General features: G+C 30.5%; 1 protein-coding gene across 1 annotated transcript; it reads left to right on the plus strand.

The window, feature by feature from the left end:
* The first annotated feature begins 13,637 nt into the window (after window positions 1-13,637).
* LOC133308475 (gibberellin 3-beta-dioxygenase 1-like) lies at window positions 13,638-15,623 on the plus strand. Its single transcript, XM_061509104.1, has 2 exons — window positions 13,638-14,132; window positions 15,007-15,623. Exons 1-2 carry the CDS (start codon window positions 13,654-13,656, stop codon window positions 15,611-15,613), a joined length of 1,086 nt encoding a protein of 361 aa, XP_061365088.1. The 5' UTR covers window positions 13,638-13,653; the 3' UTR covers window positions 15,614-15,623.
* The last annotated feature ends 10,510 nt before the right edge of the window (window positions 15,624-26,133 follow it).

The following is a 26,133-nucleotide window of genomic DNA, read 5'->3' on the forward strand; positions in this document are numbered from 1 at the left end:
GGCAACGATGATAAGTACAAAAGGACTCCCCTACAATTTGTTTTTTTTGTCTTTATATGTACCAAACAACGATGTTATCTCCTTGTAGACAGAACCAAATATACTACAGTAATCTTTGAAATACTTCCTTGTAAACTATATTAAGGGTACTATTTGTAACACAACCATTTTCAACATGAAGTTAGAAAAAATAGAATACAGAAGCCAAAATTAAAATAACATTTCGTTTGGAAAAAATATACCCCTAAAACATTTTATCCTTCCCAGTTGGACTATCATGAAGTTATGAGGAGTGTCGCTGTTTGCCAAAAAAGATTGCACCTCATCCACAAAATGCTCCCACAAAGTGCACTCCAGCTTGTGACCCCTACATATGAGTTGCAGCAAGAACAACGTTAATACACGAAAAATATAAGCTAATAGAGCTTGAAAAAATTATTTTATTTAACTATAAAATTTTAAATAGCTCAGGTTGTCAAGCTCCAACACAACCATTTTTGTCTTCCTACCAGAAACCACACGATCACAAACTTCCCCAATTCTTGAGATTAAACCAATGACGTCGACAAAACAAAGAGGGCAGCAAAGAGTTCGTCAAAAAAATGTAATAATTAAAAAATGAACAACAGTAAGGAAAAATATATTACCAACTAAATAAGGAGAGTCAAATGTTTCTTTCTCAATGATGTCATAATCAACAAAATCAAATTCACTCGCAGAAATATTAGAATCAACAATTGATTTAACATCAATCCTCAAGTTGAAAGACAACGATATTGATGCTTGGTTGGCCTGAACATATTGTTGTTGAATCCAACTCCAAAATTCTTTATAAAATAGCACTCTCCTTCATGGATTTTCTTCTGCACCTGCAAAGAACCTTTGACAGTGGCGTGGATCCTACCACCCTACAAAAAAGCGCAAACAACTTACATCAATAACGTTAACTAAAACGATCAGAACAAACATGGAAGGTTTTAAAAACGCAGACAACTACCTGTTCATCCAACAAAACCATTTAAACATTGTCGTCAAAATCTTTACGTTGAAAGTTAGGAACTTTCCAAGCCCGAAACACCTTCACCTTAATCCTCCAGTCCTCCTTGGCAGGATTAACATCCATAAGAAAATCATATTGTGAAAGCATAATTTTGATAAGACGAAAAAAGAGAGAAGCAAGAAGCGATTTCGTTGAGGAAGCAATGCACAAACAACTGATATTTGGCAGCAGCAACAAAAGAAAAAATAAACATAAGCAACAAAATCGTCCCCAAGCGTTTGTATAGAAAACACAGAAGCAGATGTATTTTTTAAATTCTTTAACAAATCCAACGCAGAAAGTAGCTCAACATTAAATGAGTTGCCTGCCACCATTCAGAATTCGAAAATCAAATTTAAAATTTCAAGTTTAAATTAGTTAATTTTTGTTTGAGTCAAATTTAGAATTTAAATTTTAAAAATACAAACCAAGAGTTCAAAAAACAGTAAATATTTTGTTTTTAAATTAGACGCTCGAAATCCTTTTTATCCTTTTTAAAAAGATATTAAAATTTAAAATTTAAATTTGTAAGTTTTTGTTTGAGTCAAATTTAGAATTTAAATTTTAAAAATACAAATCAAGAGTTCAAAAAACAGTAAGTTTTTTGTTTTTAAAATTAGACGCTCGAAATACTTTTTATCCTTTTTAAACAGATATTAAAATTTAAAGTTTAATTTAGTTAATTTTTGTTTGAGTCAAATTTAGAATTTAACAAAAAATAGTAAATATTTTTTTTTTTGGAAATCAAACAGTAAATATTTTGTTTTTAAATTAGACGTTTGAAATCCTTTTTATCCTTTTTAAGAAGATATTAAAATTTAAGATTTAAATTTACTAGTTTTTGTTTGAGTCAAATTTAGAATTTAAATTTTAAAAATACAAATCAAGAGTTCGAAAAACTAAGTTTTTTGTTTTTAAATTAGACGCTCGAAATCATTTTTAAACAGATATTAAAATTTAAAGTTTAAATTAGTTAGTTTTTGTTTGAGTCAAATTTAAAATTTAAATTTTAAAACTACAAACCAAGCGTTCAAAAAATAGTAAAATTTTTATTTTTAAATTAGACGCTTGAAATCATTTTTATCCTTTTTAAATAGATATTAACATTTAAAGTTTAAATTAGTTAGTTTTTGTTTGAGTCAAATTTAGAATTTAAATTTTAAAAATACAAACCAAGCGTTCAAAAAAAAGTAATTTTTTTTTAAATTAGTCGCTCTAAATCCTTTTTATCCTTTGTAAACAGATATTAAAATTTAAAATTTAAATTAGTTAGTTTTTGTTTGAGTCGAATTTAGAATTTAAATTTTAAAAATACAAACCAAGTGTTCAAAAAGCAGTAAATTTTTTGTTTTCAAATTAGACGCTCGAAATCCTTTTTAAGCAGATATTAAAATTTAAAGTTTAAATTAGTTAGATTTTGTTGGAGTCAAATTTAGAATTTAAATTTTAAAAATACAAACCAAGCGTTCAAAAAATAGTAAATTTTTTATTTTTAAATTAGATGCTCAAAATCTTTTTTATAAACAGATATTAAAATTTAAAGTTTAAATTAGTTAGTTTTTGTTTGAGTCAAATTTAGAATTTAAATTTTAAAAATACAAACCAAGAGATCAAAAAACAGTAAATATTTTGTTTTTAAATTAGACGCTCCAAATTTTTTTATCCTTTTTAAACAGATATTAAAATTTAAAGTTTAAATTTGTTAGTTTTTGTTTGAGTCAAATTTATAATTTAAATTTTAAAAATACAAACCAAGCGTTCAAAAAACAGTAAATTTTTTGTTTTTAAATTAGACGCTCGAAATCCTTTTTATTCTTTTTAAACAGATATTAGAATTTAAAGTTTACATTAATTAGTTTTGGTTTGAGTCAAATTTAGAATTTAAATTTTAAAAATACAAACCAAGCATTCAAAAAATAATAAATTTTTTATTTTTAAATTTGATGCTCGAAATCCTTTTTATCCTTTTTAAACAGATATTAAAATTAAATGTTTAAATTAGTTAGTTTTTGTTTGAGACAAATTTAGTATTTAAAAATACAAACCAAGCTTTCAAAAAACAGTAAATTTTTTGTTTTTAAATTAGACGCTCGAAATCCCTTTTATCCTTTTTAAACAGATATTAAAATTTAAAGTTTAAATTAGTTTGTTTTTGTTTGAGTAAAATTTAAAATTTAAATTTTAAAAATACAAACCAAGCGTTCAAAAAACAGTAAATTGTTTTTAAATTTTTTGTTTTTAAATTAGATGCTCAAAATTCTTTTTATCCTTTTAAATAGAGAAGAATGACATACCTTCCTCTGAGGAAGTACAAAAGCAATATCCCTGTGATTCCAAATCATCCTGTCAGTTTTGTTGTACAACAAAGCTACAAAAAAAAAATATTACATTTTCATATGATAGGACAACAATCTGATAAGATGAAGAAGATAAACACATAGATAAGAGAAGAAATCTGTGCACAAAAGTTAATTACCAAATAAAAAAACCAATAACACATATCCTATTTATACACACAATATTTGCATTTTTTACAAAATATTTTCGTTTTTTTAGTGATTATTTTTTAACAAAAAAGTAATTGGATAATAAATGAGCTGTCTGCCACCAACAATTGTTCAAATATTTTTCCACCCTTTAAAATTCAAATTTAAATTCAAAATTCAAAATTCAAAATTCAAATTAAAAATTGAAAATCAAGATTTCAGAAAGTAGTGAGACATTAAATGAGTTGTCTGCCACCAACAATTGTTAACATATTTTTTCAATTGAATTTAATTACAAATTCGATTTTATTTAATATATTTTATTCTTTTTTATCGAAGAAGGAAATGTTTTAAATATTTTGTAGTGTGAACACAAAACTGAGAGTGAAAGAAAAAACGACACGTCTAGAAGTTATTTTTTTTATCTCCTCAGTCCCAACAGCTGACGTGGAAGTAAAAAAAAAAAAACTTTTCATGTTATAACTATGTACTACCGAGAGTACATAGAGTAAAAAATTAAAAGGACGCATCTTATGTCTTTTAAAAGGAAACATACTAAATCCCAATTATAATGTCTTAAAAACCAAATCTGAGATTAAATCAGTGAGACTTTTTGGTCAAGTGTCATTAATTTAGTTAAATAAATTTGTGGTTCAACTTGATTTTGAGCTTTATTTATTAGAATTTGAAGGTTTGCTTTTATCAGCCAAAAAAATAAAATAGAAATTAACTTTTTTTTTTTTTGTTGGAAATATTCCAATCGGTTCATCGCTTCGCAACTAATCCGATTCGGGGCGGGACTAGGATTAAGGCTTTAAACCCCTCCCAAAGGTGGTACTGGGAGGATTCGAACACATGCTCTCTCCCTACCTGCTCAGCTCCCATGCGCCAACTGAGCTACCACCATTTGGTAAAATAGAAATTAACTAATTAAGCATCTAATAAGACAAAACAATATTGATGGTACTTTGTTTTCTAACTTTTTGGGAAAAAATTGATATACTGTATTTTAAATAAAAAATTATGAATTTATATCTGTTTTGAAAATAATTACACATTTATTGCATAATATCACGTCCAATTTGGGCGTCACCAATCACGCCTAATGTAGATGACACTAAAGAGGCCGTCACGCCTAATTTAGGCGTTATTCATCAGGTGTTGACACGTGTCACATTTTTTTTTTCAAAAAAAAATTAACAAATTAATCGTAAAACTTTTGAAGGCCATGACTTTTGACTCGGGTATCTGAATCAGGTAAATTTTTTTTGATTCCACATAACTTTTTGAGAGCTACGCAATGACACCTCATTTGACATATTTTATCTCTCACAAACACAATTTGAATTTGCAACAATAAGACTTTATCTTAAAAGTCGTGGTCTGAAATTAATGATGGCAATTTATACCATATAAAAATATGAACTCTTATCTTCATTATTATTCTTTTTTTTTTGGTGTGGATCTTCATTATTATTCTATTTATATTTAATGATTCATACAAATTATATTACTTATCAATTTTACTGATCTTTTAACTATTTTTATTATGTTCTCTTATTTATTTTTAATAATTTAACACACTATTAGGATTTGGGAGTAATCAAATATAATTTTTTTTATAAACTATATTATCGTATTGTTTGGGGGAATGTTATTGTCATATTACTTTTTATTTTATTTTATATTAAACCACATTGTCTCTCGTTGTTATAGAAATAAATAAGAAAAATGTTATAATTACTACCTTTTTTTCTTATTACTTGTTACTACTAAATCTTAACCGTTAATTTTCGTCAATCTAACGATTATAATTTATTCGGTCACAATCTAACGATTATAAGATAAAGTCTCATTGTTGTAAATTCAAATTATGTTTGTTAGAGATAAAATATGTCAAATGAGATGTTATTACGTAGATCTCGAAAAGTTATGTTGAATCAAAATAAAAAAATTACCTGATTCGGACACCAGAGCCAAAAGTTATGACTTTCAGAAGTTTTATGATTAAATTGTTTATTTTTTTTTAGAAAAAAATATGACACGTGTCAACACCTGATAAGTGACGCCTAAATTAAGCGTGACTGCCTCTTGAGTGACGCCTACATTATGCATAGGGGTGTTAACGAGCCGAGCTTTGGTCTTAACGGGCCGAGCCTGTGTTCAAATGTGTCAGACTGGCCTTAGCCTGTTACCTGTTACGAATATAATATCAGCCTGTGGCCTGGCTCATTTACAAAAAATAAAAGCCTTGTTTAGCCTGTTTAAAAAAAATAATACAACAAAAATTTATCCAAACAAAATATACAATCAACAGCACTAGTAATTTCATAAATATTCATAAATTTAATGTATATCCAAATAGTATAATATAAAACAAAATCATTTAAAAAGTCTGTTTAATTAATAAAATGGGATGAAATGAATTGAGAAGAGAGAGGGCTATCACAAGTAGTATAAAAAATAAAAAAATAAATAAATAAATAATATATTAGGAAAGCCTGAGAGGCTCTAAGGCCGAGCTTTTGAATTGGAGCCTGAAGCCTTTTTATTAAACGAGCTTTTATACAAGTCCAAGCCTGGGTCCAACAATCAATTTTAGACATGTAAGCTCATGCCTTCACGAGCCGAGCCAAACGCCCCTGGCTCGTTTAGCACCCCTAAATTTATGCATGATTGGTGACGCCCAAATTGGGCGTCATATTATACAATAAATATGTAATTATTTCCTAGACAACCATAAATTCATAATTTTTTATTTAAAAAACAATAAATCAATTTTTTTGCCGTAACTTCTTTCTTTTTTATTGCGAATGGATTCATTGCAAATCCATTAATTTCAAGTTTTTTTTTTTCTTTCTCGTTTGCTTTCTGCTCATTTTTTTCGAGCATAAAGGCAAGGCAGTTATTGACTTATTAGTAATGGTGAAGACTAGAGATAATGGTTGGTGTGTGTTCGAATTACTGTATCGATAACATATTATAAGTAAATGGCCATTTACTTTTTTGTGCCGTCGGTGGCCATTTTCTTTTTTCTTTTTTTCAAAAAAAATTATGTTTATTATGTTTATGAGATAAATTTATCTCATGCACACTCCAAAAAAAAGAGTGAGACCCACTTTTTTTTCTTCTCCTTAATGGTTTTCACCTATTTTTTTTATGTATTGTATGAGATAAAATTATCTCATGTATCATGAAAATCATATTTCCCTTTATTATTAATGAGATTCTATTTTCTCATATTGTTAGATATGAGTATTTCTTATCATAGGCACATGATGCGACGAGGCTCATCATCTATTTAAAAAGAAAATAAAAAAAGAAGTGACATAATTTTTTATGTGAAAAAAATATAAGATAATTATCTTATAAAATGAGAGAATAAATTATTATTTTTTATTAAGAATAAGACGAAATTCATAGTGCAGTACACTATACATGACGCATAGTCGCATAGTAGGTCTTTATGTTTCTTCTTTATAAAATTTTCAAGAGTTAAATCATCGCTACAGATAATATAAATTATTAACAGAGAAATCAGAAACAACAAGGATTTGTTAAGGTGATAATGCGTGACTTTTTGACCCTTTTGTCCTTCATTAATTAATTAATAATTATTTTGTCTCTGATTCAAAACTATCCATCAATCTGCTCCTCTTTAATTGATTAACTCGAATATTTAATCGATTAAATGATCAAAATAATCAAAAATGGTTGACTCGGGATTTAATCGATTAAATTTCCCTATTTAATTGATTAAATCTCCCAACAGTCAACAAAGGTCAAATCTCCTTCATAAACACAAAGTTCATGCATATGAAGCAAATCAACAAGCATAGATAACCAAACAAACAAAAAAACTAACAAATTCACCTCTTGATGAACATATTTTCTGCATCGTCCAATCTGCCTTGCATGAACATACAAAACAATAACCCCATCAACGAGGTGAATTTGTTGGTGGAAACAAAAACATTATGTTTTAGGTCAATCCTATTAACGATTTTCCCTTTTAATAGTTGTCGCATGTATCCCAATAAAAATCTTTTTCTGGCACACCTATTTGTTTTTGAAATTTTGGTCTTGCGACATTTGCAATCACATGGTCAAACATATCATCCTCTGCATACCCAACTAAAATATAATACAATTTCATCGTTCAGTATGCCTCGCATGAACATACAAAACAATAACCCCGTTAATCGATGCAGAAGATTTGCTCATCAAGAGGTGAATTTGTTGGTTTCTTTGTTTGTTAAGTTATCTATACTTGTTGATTTGCTTCATGTGCATGGAATTTGCTTATGTTTATGGAGGAGATTTTACTTTTGTTGCCTAACTTGTTAGGAGATTTAATCGATTAAATAGAGAGATATAATCGATTAAATCTCGAGTTAACCATTTTTGCCTGTTTTGACTATTTAATAGATTAAATATTCAAGTTAATCGATTAAAGAGGAGCATATAGATAAATAATTTTGAACGAAGGACAAAATAATTATTGATTAATTAACGAGGGGCAAAAGAATCAAAAAATCGAGTTTCCACGGCTAGTAGTCGCAAAACTTGTAAAATTGAAGCCGGTATGTAGTTAACTTGAGTCTATGACTTTACGAATGTGGATATCTTGCAAGAATTAGTTCTGAGTCTGTTTCTTCCAATAAAATAGGAGGGCCAACTTTGCTATCTTTCATTCCACTTTATTGGGTTTGCAAATCAAGGAAACTTAGAGTTGACTCCATGAGACCACAATACACACATACACATATACATATATATATATATATATATATATATATATATATATATATATATATATATATATATATATATATATATAAATAAATAAATAAAGTGGACCTTATCATAATCACTAAATATTATTTTTAAAAAATTAATTTATTAATATATATTTTTTAATTAATTATATATTGATTTTTTTTTTATAAACATTCTTCTTCTTAAACTAAAGTTTGATCAAATATATTTACCAAAAAAAAAAAAGTTTGATCAAATATTAATTCTTGGTAAGTTATTTACTCTAATAAATTTGAATTAAATTCTTGTCAAATAGGTATATAATTTGAGAAGATGGACATAACTTAAAAAGAGGAATAAAATGATAATTTTTTTTTAAAACGGTGATAAGATGGTCAATCGGTGACTAATTTTTTTTTTTTTATATAATTACTCTTTTGGAAACATAGTTAATTACAATAAAGTTACCGTAAATTTAGGATACCAAAAAACAAAAAAATACCGTAAAATTTGGCTTTTCCTGAAGTGGCCTGCAGTGATGAATTGTTTTTTTTTTCCTACATCAGTGTTTATTTATTTTGAAAAGTTATATTTATAAAAAAAAATTTATAAATTTTTATAAATTACATTTTTTATTGGGGGTAATATTTTCCAGCACATAGCATATTACTTCTAGTATATAATGTAATTTGTAAAAAGATAAGTTTGTAAATGTAACACTCTCCTTTCTTATATGGTAAAAGATAAAACTATTTTCTATATATACATAAAAGTGTGTGGCTCAAGTTAAAAGAAGAGAGAGAAAAAGAAAATATAGGTCACACATACTTTATATATCTATTTATAAACTACAGATATTATCCACGCAATGCAATCCTGGGTTCAGAATTAAGACTTTAAATCGTTTCCAAAGATGGTACTGGATAGGATCAAACACATGCTCTCATCTGTACCTGCTCAACTCCTATGCGCTAACTGAGCTACCATTATTTGATGGGTCACACGTTTTTTTACATATGTGTTAAAAATAATTTTATCTTGTGTAACATAGAAACCCTTATTCATTTTATACATCAACACATTTCTTGACTTTATTTCAACTTATCAAATCCAAATTGGTGATTTACTAGATTGAGTTTGTAGTCAATGAATCGTCGATTTAACTCGTGAGTCATTAGTTTAACTGTTTAAATTAAATTGATATAATAAGATATAATAAATTAAAATTAAAAGCATTATAATAAACAAATGAAATTGGTTTTGTGCTAAGTACTGTAAACTGCAATTCACATGGTTCAGGTTGAAATCTAAAAAATGATACTTTTCCAGGTTCGTTTGTTCAAAATCGGTTCAGCGGTTTCATGGGAATAGATCATTTTATATTATAATTTTGTATGATCTAATCATGTAAAATTTGTATGTCAATATTTCTTATTATTATTTTTAAAGAAAGATAAATATAAAAATTTCATATGATCAAATCATGTGAAATTTTAACGTAAAAAGATTTCTCTCCGGTTATACTGGATCAATATTTGCTAAGGTTTACTGCATAAGCTGCTCATTTTTTCACTTAAAAAATTTAGAGCCCGTTTATTTTTCTTTTTTTAACTTTTATCTTTTCTTTATTTTAAAATTATTTTTTACAAAAATTAAAACTATTTATATTTTATAAAATTATTTTTTTTGAAAAATTATTTGGCTTTTTAATTTCTATTTTTTTAGAAGTTAAAATTTTTATCTTCTAAAAAAAATAGGTTTTTGACTTTTTTTGTGTGACTTCTGCTATTTTTAAAAGCAGACATCGAAACGAACTTAAATTAAGAAGTGTTTTTTTTTAAAAGCAGCATTTGAAGAAAAAAAAGCTCATCCAAACGAACTCTTACTGTTAAATGTTCTTTATATTGTAAAAAATAAATTTTTTTATATACATATACAAAAGTGTATTGAGTTCATATATTTTCTTTTTTTCTATTCTTATATCACATATTTTTATTTGTATAAGAGATAAATTTATCTCTTATAACATTACAAATATTAAACCCAAAACTTAAGTTCTTGCCGTTTTGATGTGTTTATTTTTTATAATTTTTTCTCACTGCTAAGTGCTAACGCAATGATTATTAATATGAGAAAGATGCGCGCAATAACGTTGACAGGAAGCATCTTTCTTTTACTGCGAAACAATTTTTTTTTTTTTTAAAACCACGTGTATGAAATTGGTTAACATTCTTAATCAAAGTCGATAGAGGCAAATAAAAAAGGTAAACAAAGTGGAATTCTCTAAAGTCAGACAGTCTACGAGTAATGACTTTTTAGGCTTACTGCGCGCTCCCAGGGAACGAAATCAACACCCATGTGAGTTGTGGCTTCAAAATCTAGATTTTTGATCTAATGTAAAAACGAAATTAGGGGAGATCAATATTTAATTTAGCCGGATAATTTAACTCTTTAGACCATGATGTTACGTGAGAGGATCTAATTATTTATGGGTTTGATCCTCTTATATTTTATTTAATATAAGGGTTTGATTTTTTGTAGCCGTTTTACGTGTAGTAGATAAATTTTTCATATATATAGATTAACACAGTTAATGTAAGAAATCATAACTATACAAAAGATGAAAATATTAAATGTGAGAAATCATAATCATATACATGTCATTGCTGCATATATAGTAACTTTAGATATAATTTTACTTTAATATAATAATGTTATGTAAGAGGTTCTAATTATTTATGGGTACATTAATAGTGATAAGAGATGAGAAAAAAATATTATAATAAAGAGTGACAAAATCGTCACCGTTAATTTGTTGATGAATGGCTAATATCTTCTTACATAATATGATCATGTTAAATAATCACTCCAGGATAGCTCCATTACTTTTTTTTCTTTTATTTTTTCATTTTTGGGAAAAAAATTAGGTTTTCAAATCAAATGAAAAGAAGAATCAGCTTTGGTGATATTATGGGGACAATCCACAGAATTGTTGTGGTGCTATCAAACCGGCAATATTGCTGATGCTGAATATCAATCAGCCAACTTTTTGCACATGGGACAGGGAAAACACAAATCCAACCGCAATATACCATAGGAAACTTTACTGCTTTTCTTGGAAATGACCACTATAACTAATAGAGGGGCAAGCATAGGGTAGAAATATCATCCAGTCCACTCATTTTTTATTTATTAATATTTATTTTCTCTGCCTAAATTATTTAACTTTTCAGGTCGCAAAGAATTATTTCAATCCAAAATTTTAAGGTGTTGGGTGAGAGCCTTTTTAATGATTTATATTATTCTCTAACACACTTCTTACGCAAGAGGGCTCTGGGCTAGAAGCTATGAAGCACCGACACTTCAAAAGTCCTGAGGTGTCGTGTCCGACACTTCCCGACACTCTCGGACACTCCGACACTCCCCGACACTCCAACACGCATTATAGAAATTCAAACAAAGATTCAAAGATTACGTTGCGTTGAGTTTTTAGTTCTAACTATTAGATTCGTTGGATTACGATTACTATTTTATTGAGTTTAATATAAATATTAGGAATATCTTATGTTTCTTTGCGAAATTTATGAATATTATAAGTTCAGATTCATTTTTTGTTAAGTTATTGAATATTAAATATAATTTATACTATATAAATTAAAAATATTATTTAATATCAAAACGTGTCCTAACGTGTCGAAATCTAACATTTTTTAGAATTAACGTGTCAGAGTGTCGTGTCGTATCGTGTCACGTGTCCCGTGTCAGTATCGGTGCTACATAGGCTAGAAGTATGGATATTGCACAAGCTCAATTTTTGATTTACCTGTTTTTTTATTTTAATTCCACTTTAAAATAGGGGCGGTGAGGATTGAACTTGTAATTTTTTTGTAGTCACTCAAGCTCTGATACCATATAAAGAACCACTTCAACCCAAAATCTTAAGGTGTTGGATGATAACCTTTTTAATAATTTATATTATTCTCACACGTAGACAAATTGCTCAATTGTGTGCTTTTGTCTTCTTCTCTATAAACATGTGAAGTTTTGAAAAATAAAATAAAATGCTATACGCTTCCGTTTTACAAAAAAACGAAGTTGAATAAACGCTTTGTGTGTATATCATGATCAGTAAATAAAGTGGGATTAATAGTTATTAAATTATCAAAATACAAATATAAAATAATATGTTTATGAACGTGTCTTGGTAAATTATTATAGAACTATTGCATAGGATTGTAGACTAGTGATAAAATGGTGTAATGCGTCACATCGAAACTCTAGAGAGAATTATGTAACGAATTAAGAACGAGCTTTAGCGTTGAACACTTGACTGTATATTACTCTTGATTGTTTATCTAGGATAACTCTTTGGTCATGATGCCAACTACCCAAATGGCCCTATATATATTGTCCAATAGTGAATAAAAGAGACCAGAACCAAGCTGGAAGAGTACGACTAAAATGTTTTCTCTACTTGAAAACAAGACAAGGACACATGTTGAGGTAGGGGCCCCTGTCCTTTCTCTTTCCCTTGTCCATGTATAAAACTGTTTTTGTTTTGTTTTTTCCTTGTGTATCTTAATTTTGATAGTAGCACATAATTTATTTTTTAGTATAAACTTATATTATTGAAGTTTTAACAAAAAATTTTATTTAAAAGACACTATTAAATATTTTAAGGGCACTGTGCAAAAAGTAACATGTGTAGTACAAAAATGATGTAAGAAAAATATATATAAAAACACATGACATTGACTTTTGTGTCACGTTTTGCAATAAAAATTACTAGAATGACACATATTCAATAGTTGCTACATGATGTAGTTATTTTGGGTTATAGGTTAATCCAAAATAGCCCAAAATCATTACACCATATAGTGACTTTGGCCGAATAGGTTAATTAGATTTTTGTGACCTCTACGAACACGCCACGTGACTAGACTATAGTCGCTACATTACCTAGCGACTTTACTGTTATGACAGTTTAAAAAACAATATTTAAACTGTTATGTGATTTTTATTGAAAAATATAACACAAAAGTCAATATCCCATGAAAACACCCTCCCCTCTCTCTCTCTCTCTCTCTATTTTATGTGTGTGTGTCTCACTTTAGTTTGGTTTGAATTAAGGGCAACATTGTCGCCATCTTCCCCACCATTCCATACACACAATCATGTTTCTCAGCGCATCTTTCTGAATGTATATAGTAGTATGTTTTGTAGCAAGTACTACCTCCAAACAACAATAGCTACTTTTGCCCAAACCCAACTCATAATAAGTCCTGTTCCTAATAAGTCTCATTACTATTTAAGTAGCATTCAACACCCACACATACAAGCACAACCTTTAGTGTCTTAATTTCTTCCACTATGCCTTCCCTCTCAGAAGCCTTTCAAGCTCACCCCGTGCACCTTCACCACAAGCACCCTGACTTCAACTCTCTACAAGAACTCCCTGATTCTTATGCTTGGACGACACAACTCGATGATCACACTTACCCTTCATATTCTAGCCAGGGTGAGACCATACCCGTTATCGATCTCAATGACCCAAATGCTTCAAAGCTCATAGGCCATGCATGCAAAACTTGGGGTGTCTTTCAAGTGGTAAACCATGGCATCCCCATAAGTCTCTTCAGTGACATTCAGCGAGCTGGTCAAACCCTATTCTCACTTCCTCTTCATCAGAAACTCAAAGCAGCTCGTACCCCTGACGGTGTTTCTGGCTATGGTCGTGCACGCATCTCCTCTTTCTTCCCCAAACTCATGTGGTCTGAATGCTTCACCATTGTTGGGTCTCCTCTTGACCATTTCCTCCAACTCTGGCCCCAAGACTACGGCAAATACTGGTACCTTAAACAAAACACCCTCACGCACGTGTTCTCAATACTAAAACTGAAAACTTAACAAGCTAACTCCTCTCTATTTTTCTTTATTCTTCTTCTTCTTCTGTTTTGAAAATAAAATAAGACTTTTTTTGCAAGTTTTTGTGTTGTAGTGGTGATGGTACTACTAGTTTCTTATCCTAATGCAATTAGCAAAGATCACAATGAGAGCAAAGGACCCACCGAGAAGATTTCAGGAGTGATGAGAATCTATTTATATATTGGGAAATCTAAGTACGAGTGAGTGGAGTCTTTAACTAACAAATGACTGAGTGAGCATCATTTAAGTAGAAAGATCACCCACCCACCTTAAAGTTTTGGATTAATTGTAAGAGTTTTATAATTCTTATTCAACATGAGAATTTAAATCTTCCTACACAGTCTTCAATTTTCATGCTTGTTTGGGTTCTACACATAATTGTTTCTAACATATAGATCTTATATGCTTTTTGTCTCTATAACATTAGATTTCAATTCTGATGTAACTTGATAATTATAAAACCCTGATTGTAATGTATAAATTCCCGTTTAATCTCATTGCTCACTTAGTCCCTTAGCCAAAAAGCACCCGTTTCCTATTCTTCGACAGTGGACTAGTTTTTTAAAAGATTACTAATATTTACACAAAAAATATTACACCATTTTTATACTTTGTTTTGTTCGAAAATAAAAGGTAAAAGAGAACTAAGTAGAATATGTATATTTTCAACACTATTATTAAAAAGAAAATAGTATAGAAATGGAGTAAAACTTTGATGTACCAATATTATCTCTGTTTTCTAAACACTCCTCCATTTGGGGGGCTTTTTTTTTTGGTGTGTGTGTGTGTCATTTTCAGTGATATTGTTGTGCAATATGAAGAAGCTATGGAAAAGCTAGCAGGGAAGCTAATGAGGCTCGTGTTGACTTCCTTGGGTATTTCAAAGGATGACCTCAAATGGGCTGGCCCAAGAGGTGAATTCAACGGGGCTTGTGCGGCCTTGCATTTGAATTCATACCCGAGTTGTCCCGATCCGGATCGGGCCATGGGTCTTGCCCCGCACACAGACTCCACTCTCCTCACAATCCTGTACCAAAACAATATCAGTGGGTTGCAGGCTCTTAGGGAAGGTGTAGGGTGGGTCACAGTGCCACCCATACCCGAAGGGCTAGTGATCAACGTGGGTGATCTCCTCCACATTTTGTCAAACGGGTTGTACCCGAGTGTGCTCCATCGGGTCTTAGTGAACCGCACCCGACAACGGTTCTCGGTTGCCTATCTATATGGGCCCCCAGGAAATGTTCAAATATGCCCACATATAAAATTAGTGGGCCCAAGTAGGCCCGCTCTTTATCGGTCAGTGACTTGGAACGAGTACCTTGGCAACAAAGCAAAGTATTTCAACAAGGCACTCTCATCGGTTCAGCTTTGTGCATCCATCAATAGTTTGTTTGATTTGATGTAAACGAGTCTCACAATAACAGCGTACAAGTGGGCTAGTTCTAGCCTTCGACTTTTTCGATCCTTCGTCAATTTTGGTACCATCCATAAAAGGCAAAATAGCTATATAATAATAATAATAACAACAACAATAATAGTAATAATAATAAGAGTTGTGGTGCATAATCTATTGGTTGTGGTGGGGTACAAACAACAAAGAAGTTGAAAAGGGTTGGTTGGCTCCAAATAAAAGAGAGGGAGAGAGAGGAAAAGCCATTAGAGGATAAGATACATCAATAATACAACGGGTCAATGGTCTTTCGTTTGTCTTCTTTGTGGTGGAAGGGTTACCGGGAATAGCGGAATTTAAATATTCAATTCAAGTACTTATGATATCTGCCCACAAGTTCTATATGATAAATTTATAATATTTTTAAAAAATTGATATAGTTTACGAATTTATGAGAACCTTATAACATCACTAGGGACTAGGGAGTGGATATCCCTCGACCAAATTGTGTTTGTTTGTTCATCGATGACTGACACATGAACATTTGTAAAAAGTCTTTGATGTGTGGTAAATAAATGATGGGCGTGGTTGAAGAGGAAGCCAAGAACTCTTGGAACATAACAGTCTCGTATGCGTTTCTCACTCAAAAATAATGCAAACTAAAGTGAGGGAATAATATTGTACCAAAAAAAGAAGTGAGGGAATAATAATCATTTTGGCTTACGAAATAATTGTCTGAAGACGATGTTGTTTTGTTCTTGTCTCTCTGTAAGACTGCAACCACAGGTTGATTTCTACCTATCCAGATAGCGGGGAAGAGGCTACTTTTACAATTCTTGGCATCATAAGGAAACAAAAAAAACTATTACATATTTTTTGATTTCATATTTACTACCTTTGTTTAATTATTTGATTAATACCTTTGGGTGAATGATACTTTTGCCCCTACTTAAAATAAATATTATCACTTTGCCACTGATTTTACACTATTTTTTTTATCTTAACCTTTTATAAAAAATATACACTAATTTACCAATGTTTGATCGTTGACTAGATAAGTTACTCGAGTACATGGACTTTGTACTTGAGTAACTATTGTGACTTAGTTACTCGAGTACAACGCCCAGAAGCCTATAAGAGTGAGTTTCATCCTACAAAATCCTACTCGTTTCTCATCTTTAAAGGACTAATGTCTTGTATATATATTAATGGACTTGGGATAAATGTTTGTGGGTCCAAAATAATTGAGGACAATCATCCTTCAATTCTTTAAACCCTAAAATGATTTAAACTTCGAAATGACATAGCTTTTGACTTTGGTGTTTGAGTAAGTGTTTTTTTTTTTTTTTTTTTTCGCGTGACTTTTCAAGATATACACGATGACAAATATCCAAAGGAGATTTGATCAATTTTTTTTCTCAAAAAAGGCTTCCTTCATGGGTTTTGGGAACAACAAAGTAATTAGATATAAATCTTCAAAAACAATGTCACAAGAACATAAATATATACATAAAATTTAGTTTAGTATGTTTAGTTTCAGGTATAAAGAGTTTGAATAGAGATTGTCTGTAATTATTTTGGAGCCTCAAACACATATATGATATCTATTGGGTATGACTTATACTTCGCATTCTGATGAGGACCCTTATTAGAGGGGTCAGTAGAAAGGCAATTAGGGGTCCCCGGGCCCGTAGAGGCTAGTACTATTGTGAGCCTCTAATTTATTATAATTTTTTTTTCTTTTTTTAGTAATTTGGGCTTGAGCCCATGAATAGCTGTTAGTGTTTTCTAATTCTATTTATATTTTTCTTGTAAACTGAGTGACTTGTAACGAGTGACAGTGAAGTGAATATAGTACAGACAAGCTGGACGTAGCCTACATTGGATTAACCAGGATAAATCACCGTGTCAATCTCTCTCCCCTTCTCTCATATATGTTTTATTTATTTGTGTAATTGTCGATTTTCAACAATGTCCAAACATGTGTATGCATGATATAATAATGGGGACACATTGAAATAGATGAGGATTGTCCTTAATTGTAAAGGAACCACAAATACTCATCTTAAGTCCTTTTTATACATGTTCAAGACACTAGAATTTAGTTTGGAAAAAAAATATTATTGCCATCATCTACTTGTGTAACTAGCCAGTTACTCGAATAGATAACCGTTAACATGGTTAAATAGAAGCAGATTGATGTACAATTTAAAAAGAAAGGTAGAATAGTAATTTAAAAAATAACAAGAGCAAAAGGGTCAGTCTCCCAATACCTTTAGTGCTCTGGGTATTAATATTTTTTCGGTGTCATTTTTAGGAGCGATAACTGTGGCTACAAAGTTTTTTTTTTTTTTTTTTATTTCCTCAAAATAATATAATGACAAATGCAAGCTAATTAAAGACTGATCTTTTGATGGTTATATACCACGTTCGGTCACCAACCATAACAAAATACCACACAGTAGAAGCATTTTTTTTATATGAATTCTATTTCTATTTTTTTTATATTATATTTCTCTATTAAGCACAAAAGTAATTTTCTATATTATTATTTTCTTTTCCTTATTGTATTCCGGGTAAAAGAAAAATAGCTAATGATCTTGGAGAAAATGTCGCAAAATTACTTTTGTGTTTCATTATTTCTGTAAGTAGATTGATCCTACTGGCATATGATACGATGAATCGCTATAAAACTAATGAGTGCTAAACTTATAATTTCTATGGATTTTTCCTATCACAAAATGCCTGATTTGATCATATTGAATTTCTCATTTTCTGATAATAAAAGCCAAATTACTATTGGAAGAGTGATGTGAATTATTTCGTCAAAATGATCAATGAATCCTTCCAAATGATAATGATATAAAGGATAAAAGAGCTTCACAGTGTTATTAAATCCGATCCAGTAATTGACTCGATCAGGATACTAAATTATTGGGTCACTGATTTAATTGATGAATCACTGGTTCAATTCAGTGTTTAAAAACCTGGCCCGGCCATTGACCCGACCGAGGTCAGGGGTCACGGAGTCACGGGTTCAACCGGAGGGTCACGGGGTCACTACGCTGACCCGATTTTATATATTAAAAAATATAAATATATATATCCTATATGAAAATATGAAAAAAACAAACCACCAATCATCAAAAATTCAAAATATACTTAAGATAATTCACCAATTACAATCACAAGTTAATATTGCATAACCTAATTAAAGTATCAAGATACCAAAGTACAAAACTCATACTCTAATGGGGTCACTACGCTGACCCGGTTCTGCCTCTTTTGAGAAGGTTCCTGTCAAAAGAAAATTTAAAGGAAGTAAGAATGAGTTTGTGTTTTCTATCGACGAACGTAAGGATTTCATTTGAATGAGTAAAATTCTTACCATTTTAAGAAGATTCACGACAGCGTGGTGAAGATTGAAGATGTCTAGGTCTCTGAGAGAGAAGAGAATGATTAGCTTTAGGTTTGCAAGCATTTTTATTTTATTTTTTTAATGAAACGATGTTGTTTCTTGGAATTTTTTTAAAAAAAAAAAACATGCAGTGACCCCCTTTGACTCCTCTGACCCGGGAGTCACTGAAACACGGCCGGGTTTTGGGGTCGGATGGGTCAATATGCATATAGGGTCCAACTTGTGACCCCAACCCTCAGAGGGGAGGGGTCAGGGTTGACCCGGGTCAACCCGGGGGGTGGGGTTTTAAAACACTGGTTCAATTGGTATAAGTATATGTAAATCTCTATTTTATATTTAAAAATTTAGTGTAAAATCCACAACAAAGTCATTTCACATTAGTTTCCATAAGAAAGTTGTTGAATTTATTATGTATCTTACACATCAAATTCTACAAATTATGCGAAACTTGGGAAATTGTAAACCAAATTCAATTCAAAACACGATAATGCTATGCAAACAATTTCTAGTATAATAATCTTGACTAGACAATTCCATACTTGGGAATTTAGAGTTTTTAAAATGAATATTTTAAAAATATTTTATTAAAATCCACACTTGGATTTTCTACAATTCAACACAAGACATAACCAAAAAATATTTTATTAAGGACTTCATTTTTAAAATAAAATTTGGAGCTTTTCTACATAAAAACAGAGAAAATAAAATTAAAAAAAATGAAAAACATGAACACACCTAGTCCTCGATATTGAAGTGGTGCTTGTAAACTGTGTGAAGAAAGTGATAGTGTTCGAACAATGATGAGACTAAAAAGGCCTTATCGTGGTTAGAAATGCTCCTCAAGGTGTCAAGGTGGAGAGAGTCGAGCTCGGAGCTAATGGCTTTGTGGAGTAAAGAGAAGATGAAAATCAACGAATAGAGAATAGAAGTGTTGGAGCAAGTAGAGGAACTCGAAATTGTGAGTAAGGGTTTTGTTTTGAAGAGTTATGATTTTTTTAAAATTTGTGAAAAATTTTGATTTTATTTTTTTTTTAATTTCTCCCCTGGTGATCACAGGTTCATTTTTTCCCGGTCATTTTTTTTTTATAAAAAAAGGCATGACCAACCGATTTTTTTTGTGACTGGACTGAGTCATCGATTTTGATAAAACCCGACCGGTTCAAAATGGTTTTCAAACGAGTCTGATACATGATTGGTCTATTGCTTGGCTTGAACTGATTAGATAATCGGTTCACCGAGTTTTGGGTTGACTCGACCAGTTAAAATCAGGTTTAAATTAACATTGTTACAACATAGTAGATTGTCATTAGTCCCCTGTTGATTAAAAGAAGAGGAAGAAGGGGTGCATAATCAATTGGCAGCAAGAAGAAAGCTCTTCAATGTGCAAAATTTTCGAGGGTTGTTGCAACTTTGGCAAGTGCATCAGTAGTAAAAGTAATAAAGAGTAGAGTAAGAGATCGTTTCCACGAGGATTAGAATTTCAATAACCAGCTCACTATTTACGCTTAAGTTGGACAATCAATCACGAATAAATTGAAAAATTAATCAAGAATATTGGATGAAAATTTAAACTAAGTAATAAGCTAGAAAGTAATTTGAGAGTTCCTTAACAATCAAGAAAGCACAATTAGGATTTTGATTTCTCCCAATTTCCACTTTATGTCATGAATTAAATCCTTAATTTATCGTCCTATTTATATCATCAATAGATTCCCCTAAGTTATTTAGAACTCAATCCCTTGATATCCTAATTTTTTTTTTTTTGGATTACATCCGGGTATCCTCACAGCCGATAGCTATGAGACTAATCCCTCGCCTCGGGGCAGCGCACAAAGCGGTAAAGAGCTGGCCACAGAATGCTTTCCATTCACAAGAGTTGGGATTCGAACCCCCAACCACTTGCTTAAGGGACGAGATGCTGAACCATCACGCCCACTCACGTGGTTTCCTAATTCTTTATTTTCTTGAAAGAACCCTAGTTCCCTGGCTATTCCTCAAGAAAATAAGTATTAAACGCAAGAATCACAAGATTGCTTAAAACCCTATGTCTATCCCTAGAATCATAAGGATTATGATGAATTTATCATTCATGACTTATGTACCAACATCCCTATTGTCATGCAATCACCCTAGATCATTCTACAAGATCAAACTTATAGAAAACATTAAGAGCAGATAAATTCAATCAAAATAAAAAGAGAAAATTATATTAAAAATCAATTTATAAACACAAAGGTTCAATTGGGTTCCATCTAGCTCTAACTATAAAGAAATCTAGCCTAGCATAGTGGAATCAAGAAAACAAGAAAGCTTCGCTAAACTCTATTTGTGTGATGGCGTGGTGAATCTTCAAATCTTCCAGTGTAATATTGAATCCAACCCATTTTCAGTACTCCAAAGCATGACGAACGCCCTTCTATGGTCAAAACTAAACTTCGGTCATCAAGAGTTTCAATTGTTTCTGAAATTTCCCTTAAAATAGAGGTAAGACCTATGCCCTAAGTTAAATCAGCGTAATGGGCCTTGGTTGGGTCGTATTTGGGAGCTAAAGTGCTCATGAGCGCGCCATAGCACACTGAAAATACACTACCAAACTTGATTAACGCGCTAAAACAATCCTCTTTGATAGGAAATTTCTTCATGATAGTGCGTGTTAGCGCACTCCCACCAAAACTTTTCTTCAATTTATTGCATCTTGCACGCTTTAGTGCATTGGGGAGCACTATAGTGCTCTCATCTTGAGCTTGAATTGCTTTGAAGACGTGCTTGGAGACTTCTTTGATCCTTAATTTCGTGCTCCAAGTCCCTTAGGTCCATCCTTGCTCCAATTTAGCTCAATTTGCCTAGAAAATAAGCAAGAATCACTCATATTAATCAATAACTCAACTTTCATGCTTTTTAAGCCAATAACCATAAGTTCTCATGCTTTTGACTAAATATAAATGTGACTTTAGTTCTTAAAACATGATAAACTATACGTTTATCAACTGTCTGAATATCTTTTTATTTACTTCATTGCTTTCAGGATTTGTTGTACATATGACACTACAATACTAAAGTTGAAATTGGTCATGTGTAACTATGTAAGCTCATGCACATGGATCACGGGTCATACTAATACAGCAAAAATACAAAACATGCAGAATTAGAGAAACATATAAATCTATACTTTTGAAAATTATTTCAAACGTAATATAAAAATTATTCATGTATCTTCACCTAATAAAGTTTTTAGGATAGTTAGTCGATGATAAAGTATCAAAGCTTTTACGGTCAAGTGGTTTAGAGTTGGGTGCTTTTCATTTCTATTCCTTTAATAAAAAAAATTAATTTAATTCGAATTATTTTGTTCGGAAGCAAAGAGATCCACAGGGCGGTTTGTCAACATAAGATAAATGAACTGTTGGAAATCGACAACACACAAATCGAAAACGGAAAAGAAAAAGAGAGAGAATAGACACAACGATTTATCCTGGTTCACCCAATTTAGGCTACATTCAGCTTGTCTGTACTATATTCACCTCATCACCACTCAATTTAGGCTACGTTCAGCTTGTCTGTACTATATTCACCTCATCACCACTCATTATAAGTCACTCGGTTTAGGGCCCAGTTGCCTTTCTGTTGACCCCGATAATTAGAGCCATCATCAGCATGCGAAGTATGAGCCATACCCAACATGAGCATGTGTTGTCCAAGCTTCAAACTCAAATATCAATACGCGTATACGGTTCATGACAAAAAGTTTATAATTACAATAAGTAACATGATAGGTATGTTATATTAAGTTCCAAAATAAGTAAGATTTCCATAAAGAGATGCTGAATTACTGAAATCCGTTTGTGTAACAGACACATCTCACTCTCTTTAGACTCCATAATGATGAGAGTCTCGAGCACAAGAGCACCTACTTTAAGTTTTTATCTGTATTTTGAAGCACAGGAATGGATTTTTTTCTTGAAATTTCTGCTTCGATTATAAAGAAAAGCAGAGTTTCTTGCCGTACTATGATTAGGAATCTATGACACAAGATGCTTGATTTAGTTTATCCTAAGGTCCAAGGTAGTTTAAAGGACTCCATCATCATGAGAATGACTGAAGTGCCAAAAAGCAAAAGACAGCTAATTCCCAACTTTAAACAAATAATTGATGACTCGGGAGGAGCAAAGCCAATTAGTCACCCCTCTTTTGTGGTGAAGTCTTGTTATGTTTTCAATACGGGCAAAATGTTTAGGAGCTCACAACTGTAATTAAACTAACTGGTTTTGTAACTATATTGAATGAGATGTTTTACTAATACTAATCTAATAAGACGAATGTTTCATCAAATTGGTTAACACGGATTCAATATTAAAAATTCCAAATCACATTGTCGTGTGAAGTCCAAATTATTATCTTTTGTATCCTTTCTCTTTTCTGATCCCACCACACTAGCAGAAAGTCTATGAGGATCTTCTCCAAAAAAAAAAGAGAAGTCTATGAGGATCATATAGTAGCATTCGGAGCTAGAAAAAAAGAAGAAGCATAAGAGCTATGGAAATGTCTTATCAAATTGTGGAGGGTTTAATATTTTTCATGTTTTATGAGATAAAATTATTTCTTATATATACATAAAAATATGTGGGACACATATACGAGCCCCACATATTTTTATTATGTAGAAAATAAATTTATCTTTTATAACTTGAGAAACTCACTTGTGAATGGCTGATTTACCCTTTGTATCTAAGGTCCGCATTGTTATCTTAACCATTGTTGTCAAAATTAGTGTAAAAACGTAAAAACTTACGTTTTTACTAGAGTGGTGCATGTTAAAACACAAGTAAAAACGATCCTTGATAAAAACTGGTAAAAACGCTGCGTAAAAGTGATAAAAACTTACGTTTTTACCGTTTTTACTTAAAACAATTTTTTTTTAAAAAAAAAAAATTTACAACAAAAGAAATTTAAAAAAACCCAATTTTCGTTTTCCTCAAATCATATGCACATTATCTTGATATCTTTTTGTTTGGATATATGTCTTTTATAATTATGTCTTATAAAGCTGCAATTCTATTATAAGTTATGTTATGATAATCGTTTTGTGTTTTTGGATCATTGTGTGCATTGAAAAAAGTGGAATTATATCCTGATGAGCGATGATCCAAAATCTGCAGAGTGTGTGAAGCAGTTAGAGCAGATTGGTTATCTATTACTTGTTAGTTATCACTGTTTATAATTTTTATACTTGGTTATCAAAAATAATTTTTCTTTTTGGATAGATAAGTGTCTTAACACATATGTTCATTATGTGATTTTTTTTTAGATGCATATATATAATTTTGTATCTTGACCTTAAGTATTAGAAAGTATAAACTTTACGTTTCGTGTTGTTTCTACGTTTCTACAACTTCTTTCCATTTCTACGTAGAAATTTGAGTTTGACAACATTGATCTTACCATTATCGACGTTATTGAGAAGAATCTCTTGGGGTCAAGAAGCCTCAACTTCCGTGGATCTATTATTATTGTTATTATTATTATTATTATTATTATTATTATTTGGTAAACAAAATCACGTGGGTCTATTATTTTGATTCCAATTAGAATGGCACCAAATACCAAAATCATATCATTTTCAATGGTTAATATTTAATAATGCCTACCACACGGACTGGCTCTTAGTTGGAAGAAATACCATTATAAGATTTTTTTTCATAAGAAAAAACTTTCCGTAAAGGTACATTGTTTGAATATGATTTTGTTTTTCTTCTTCTAATTTATTTTTTAATATAAATTTTAAAAATTGATTTTGAGATTAGAAGACAAAAATAATTCGTTGAAATATAGTTAAATTTAAAGGTATAAAAAATATATTTATTTTAAAAAGAGTCATTAATGAAATTTCATAATTATAAGGTTGTTACCGTAAAATAATTTAAAATTTAAAAAATTACATTTATTTACAAAAGTACCATTAATACATCTGGTTAATTACAAAATTACCACCATAAAAATAATAAAACCAAAAACTAATTTTTGAGAACCTTCCTAGATTGTTCTCCATTTTTAATTTTAAAATTTTAAAATTATTATTATTTTGAGAGTCATTTTACAAAACAACCATTTTTAAACATTGTTTTTTGGGGAAGGATATTGTAACAACCAAGTTGTGTTACTACCATGTTACTACCAATCAATCTCACCGTTAGATCGATTATGTTAATCCAACGGTTATATTTATTTCCATCTTTGTATGGTTATGATTCCCCATATTTAAAGTGAAAGCATTAAATATGAAAAATCATAACCATACAAAAGTGAAAATAATTATAAAGTATTAAATTTGGAAAATCACAACCTTAAAAAGATGAAAATAAATATAACCGTTGGATCAACATACTTGATCTAACGGTGAGATTGACTGGTAGTAACTTGGTAGTAACACAACTTGGTTGTTACAATATCCTTCCCGCTTTTTTGTTTTAAAAACTAAAAAATTATTGTTAAAAATAGAAATCTAACAGCCTTTTCCTTTTGTTTTTCTATATCTTCCTTTCTGGTTTGAGCTTATGTGTAACCTCTGCTTCCACCAGATTGTGTAATAGTTCCAACAAGTTAGGTATTCCATTTAAAACATGACCCTTTTTCTCCAAAAGGTAAGCAACATATAAATCAGACATGTCGAAAAAGGTTAAGCCATTAGACAATTTTTAATTAATATTATATTTTCATTTTATTCTACTTTCGATCATATCTCTAATATATATAGATGAGTTTAGTTTTTCTGTTCACAGGTAATGAAATTATCTACCACATCCAAAAATGATGTTATTTGAGGGCTAGGGAGAAAAATGAAGTGTTTTGGAAATTTTTTGTTTTAACAGATAAACAAAATTTAAGAACGGCATCGTTTTCAATTAAAAATAATAATTTGAGAAATATATGTAGAGATATATACTGTTTGATTATTAGTATTATAATATTTTATATTAGATATAAAAAAGTATTATAGTATAAATTTTATATTGTGTGCTTGTGTTAAAAGTTGATTGGATTTTTTTTTGTTTTGTTTTTTTAAATTAGATGGTATTTTGGTTAGTTTGCAGATATTTTTAACTAGTTAATCTGTTTACTC

Source organism: Gastrolobium bilobum, unplaced genomic scaffold (genome assembly GCF_033153095.1).
Source record: "Gastrolobium bilobum isolate Gb01-03AN ecotype WA unplaced genomic scaffold, APGP_CSIRO_Gbil_v1 utg3150, whole genome shotgun sequence".
Classification (NCBI taxonomy): domain Eukaryota; kingdom Viridiplantae; phylum Streptophyta; class Magnoliopsida; order Fabales; family Fabaceae; genus Gastrolobium; species Gastrolobium bilobum.

What these genes read in the sequence shown, in the direction of transcription:
- LOC133308475 (XM_061509104.1), top strand. Translation starts at nt 13,654, where the DNA reads ATGCCTTCCCTCTCAGAAGCCTTTCAAGCTCACCCCGTGCACCTTCAC. An exon ending in CAAGACTACGGCAAATACTG is followed by an intron (nt 14,133 to 15,006) that starts GTACCTTAAACA and finishes TGTCATTTTCAG; the next exon opens with TGATATTGTTGTGCAATATG.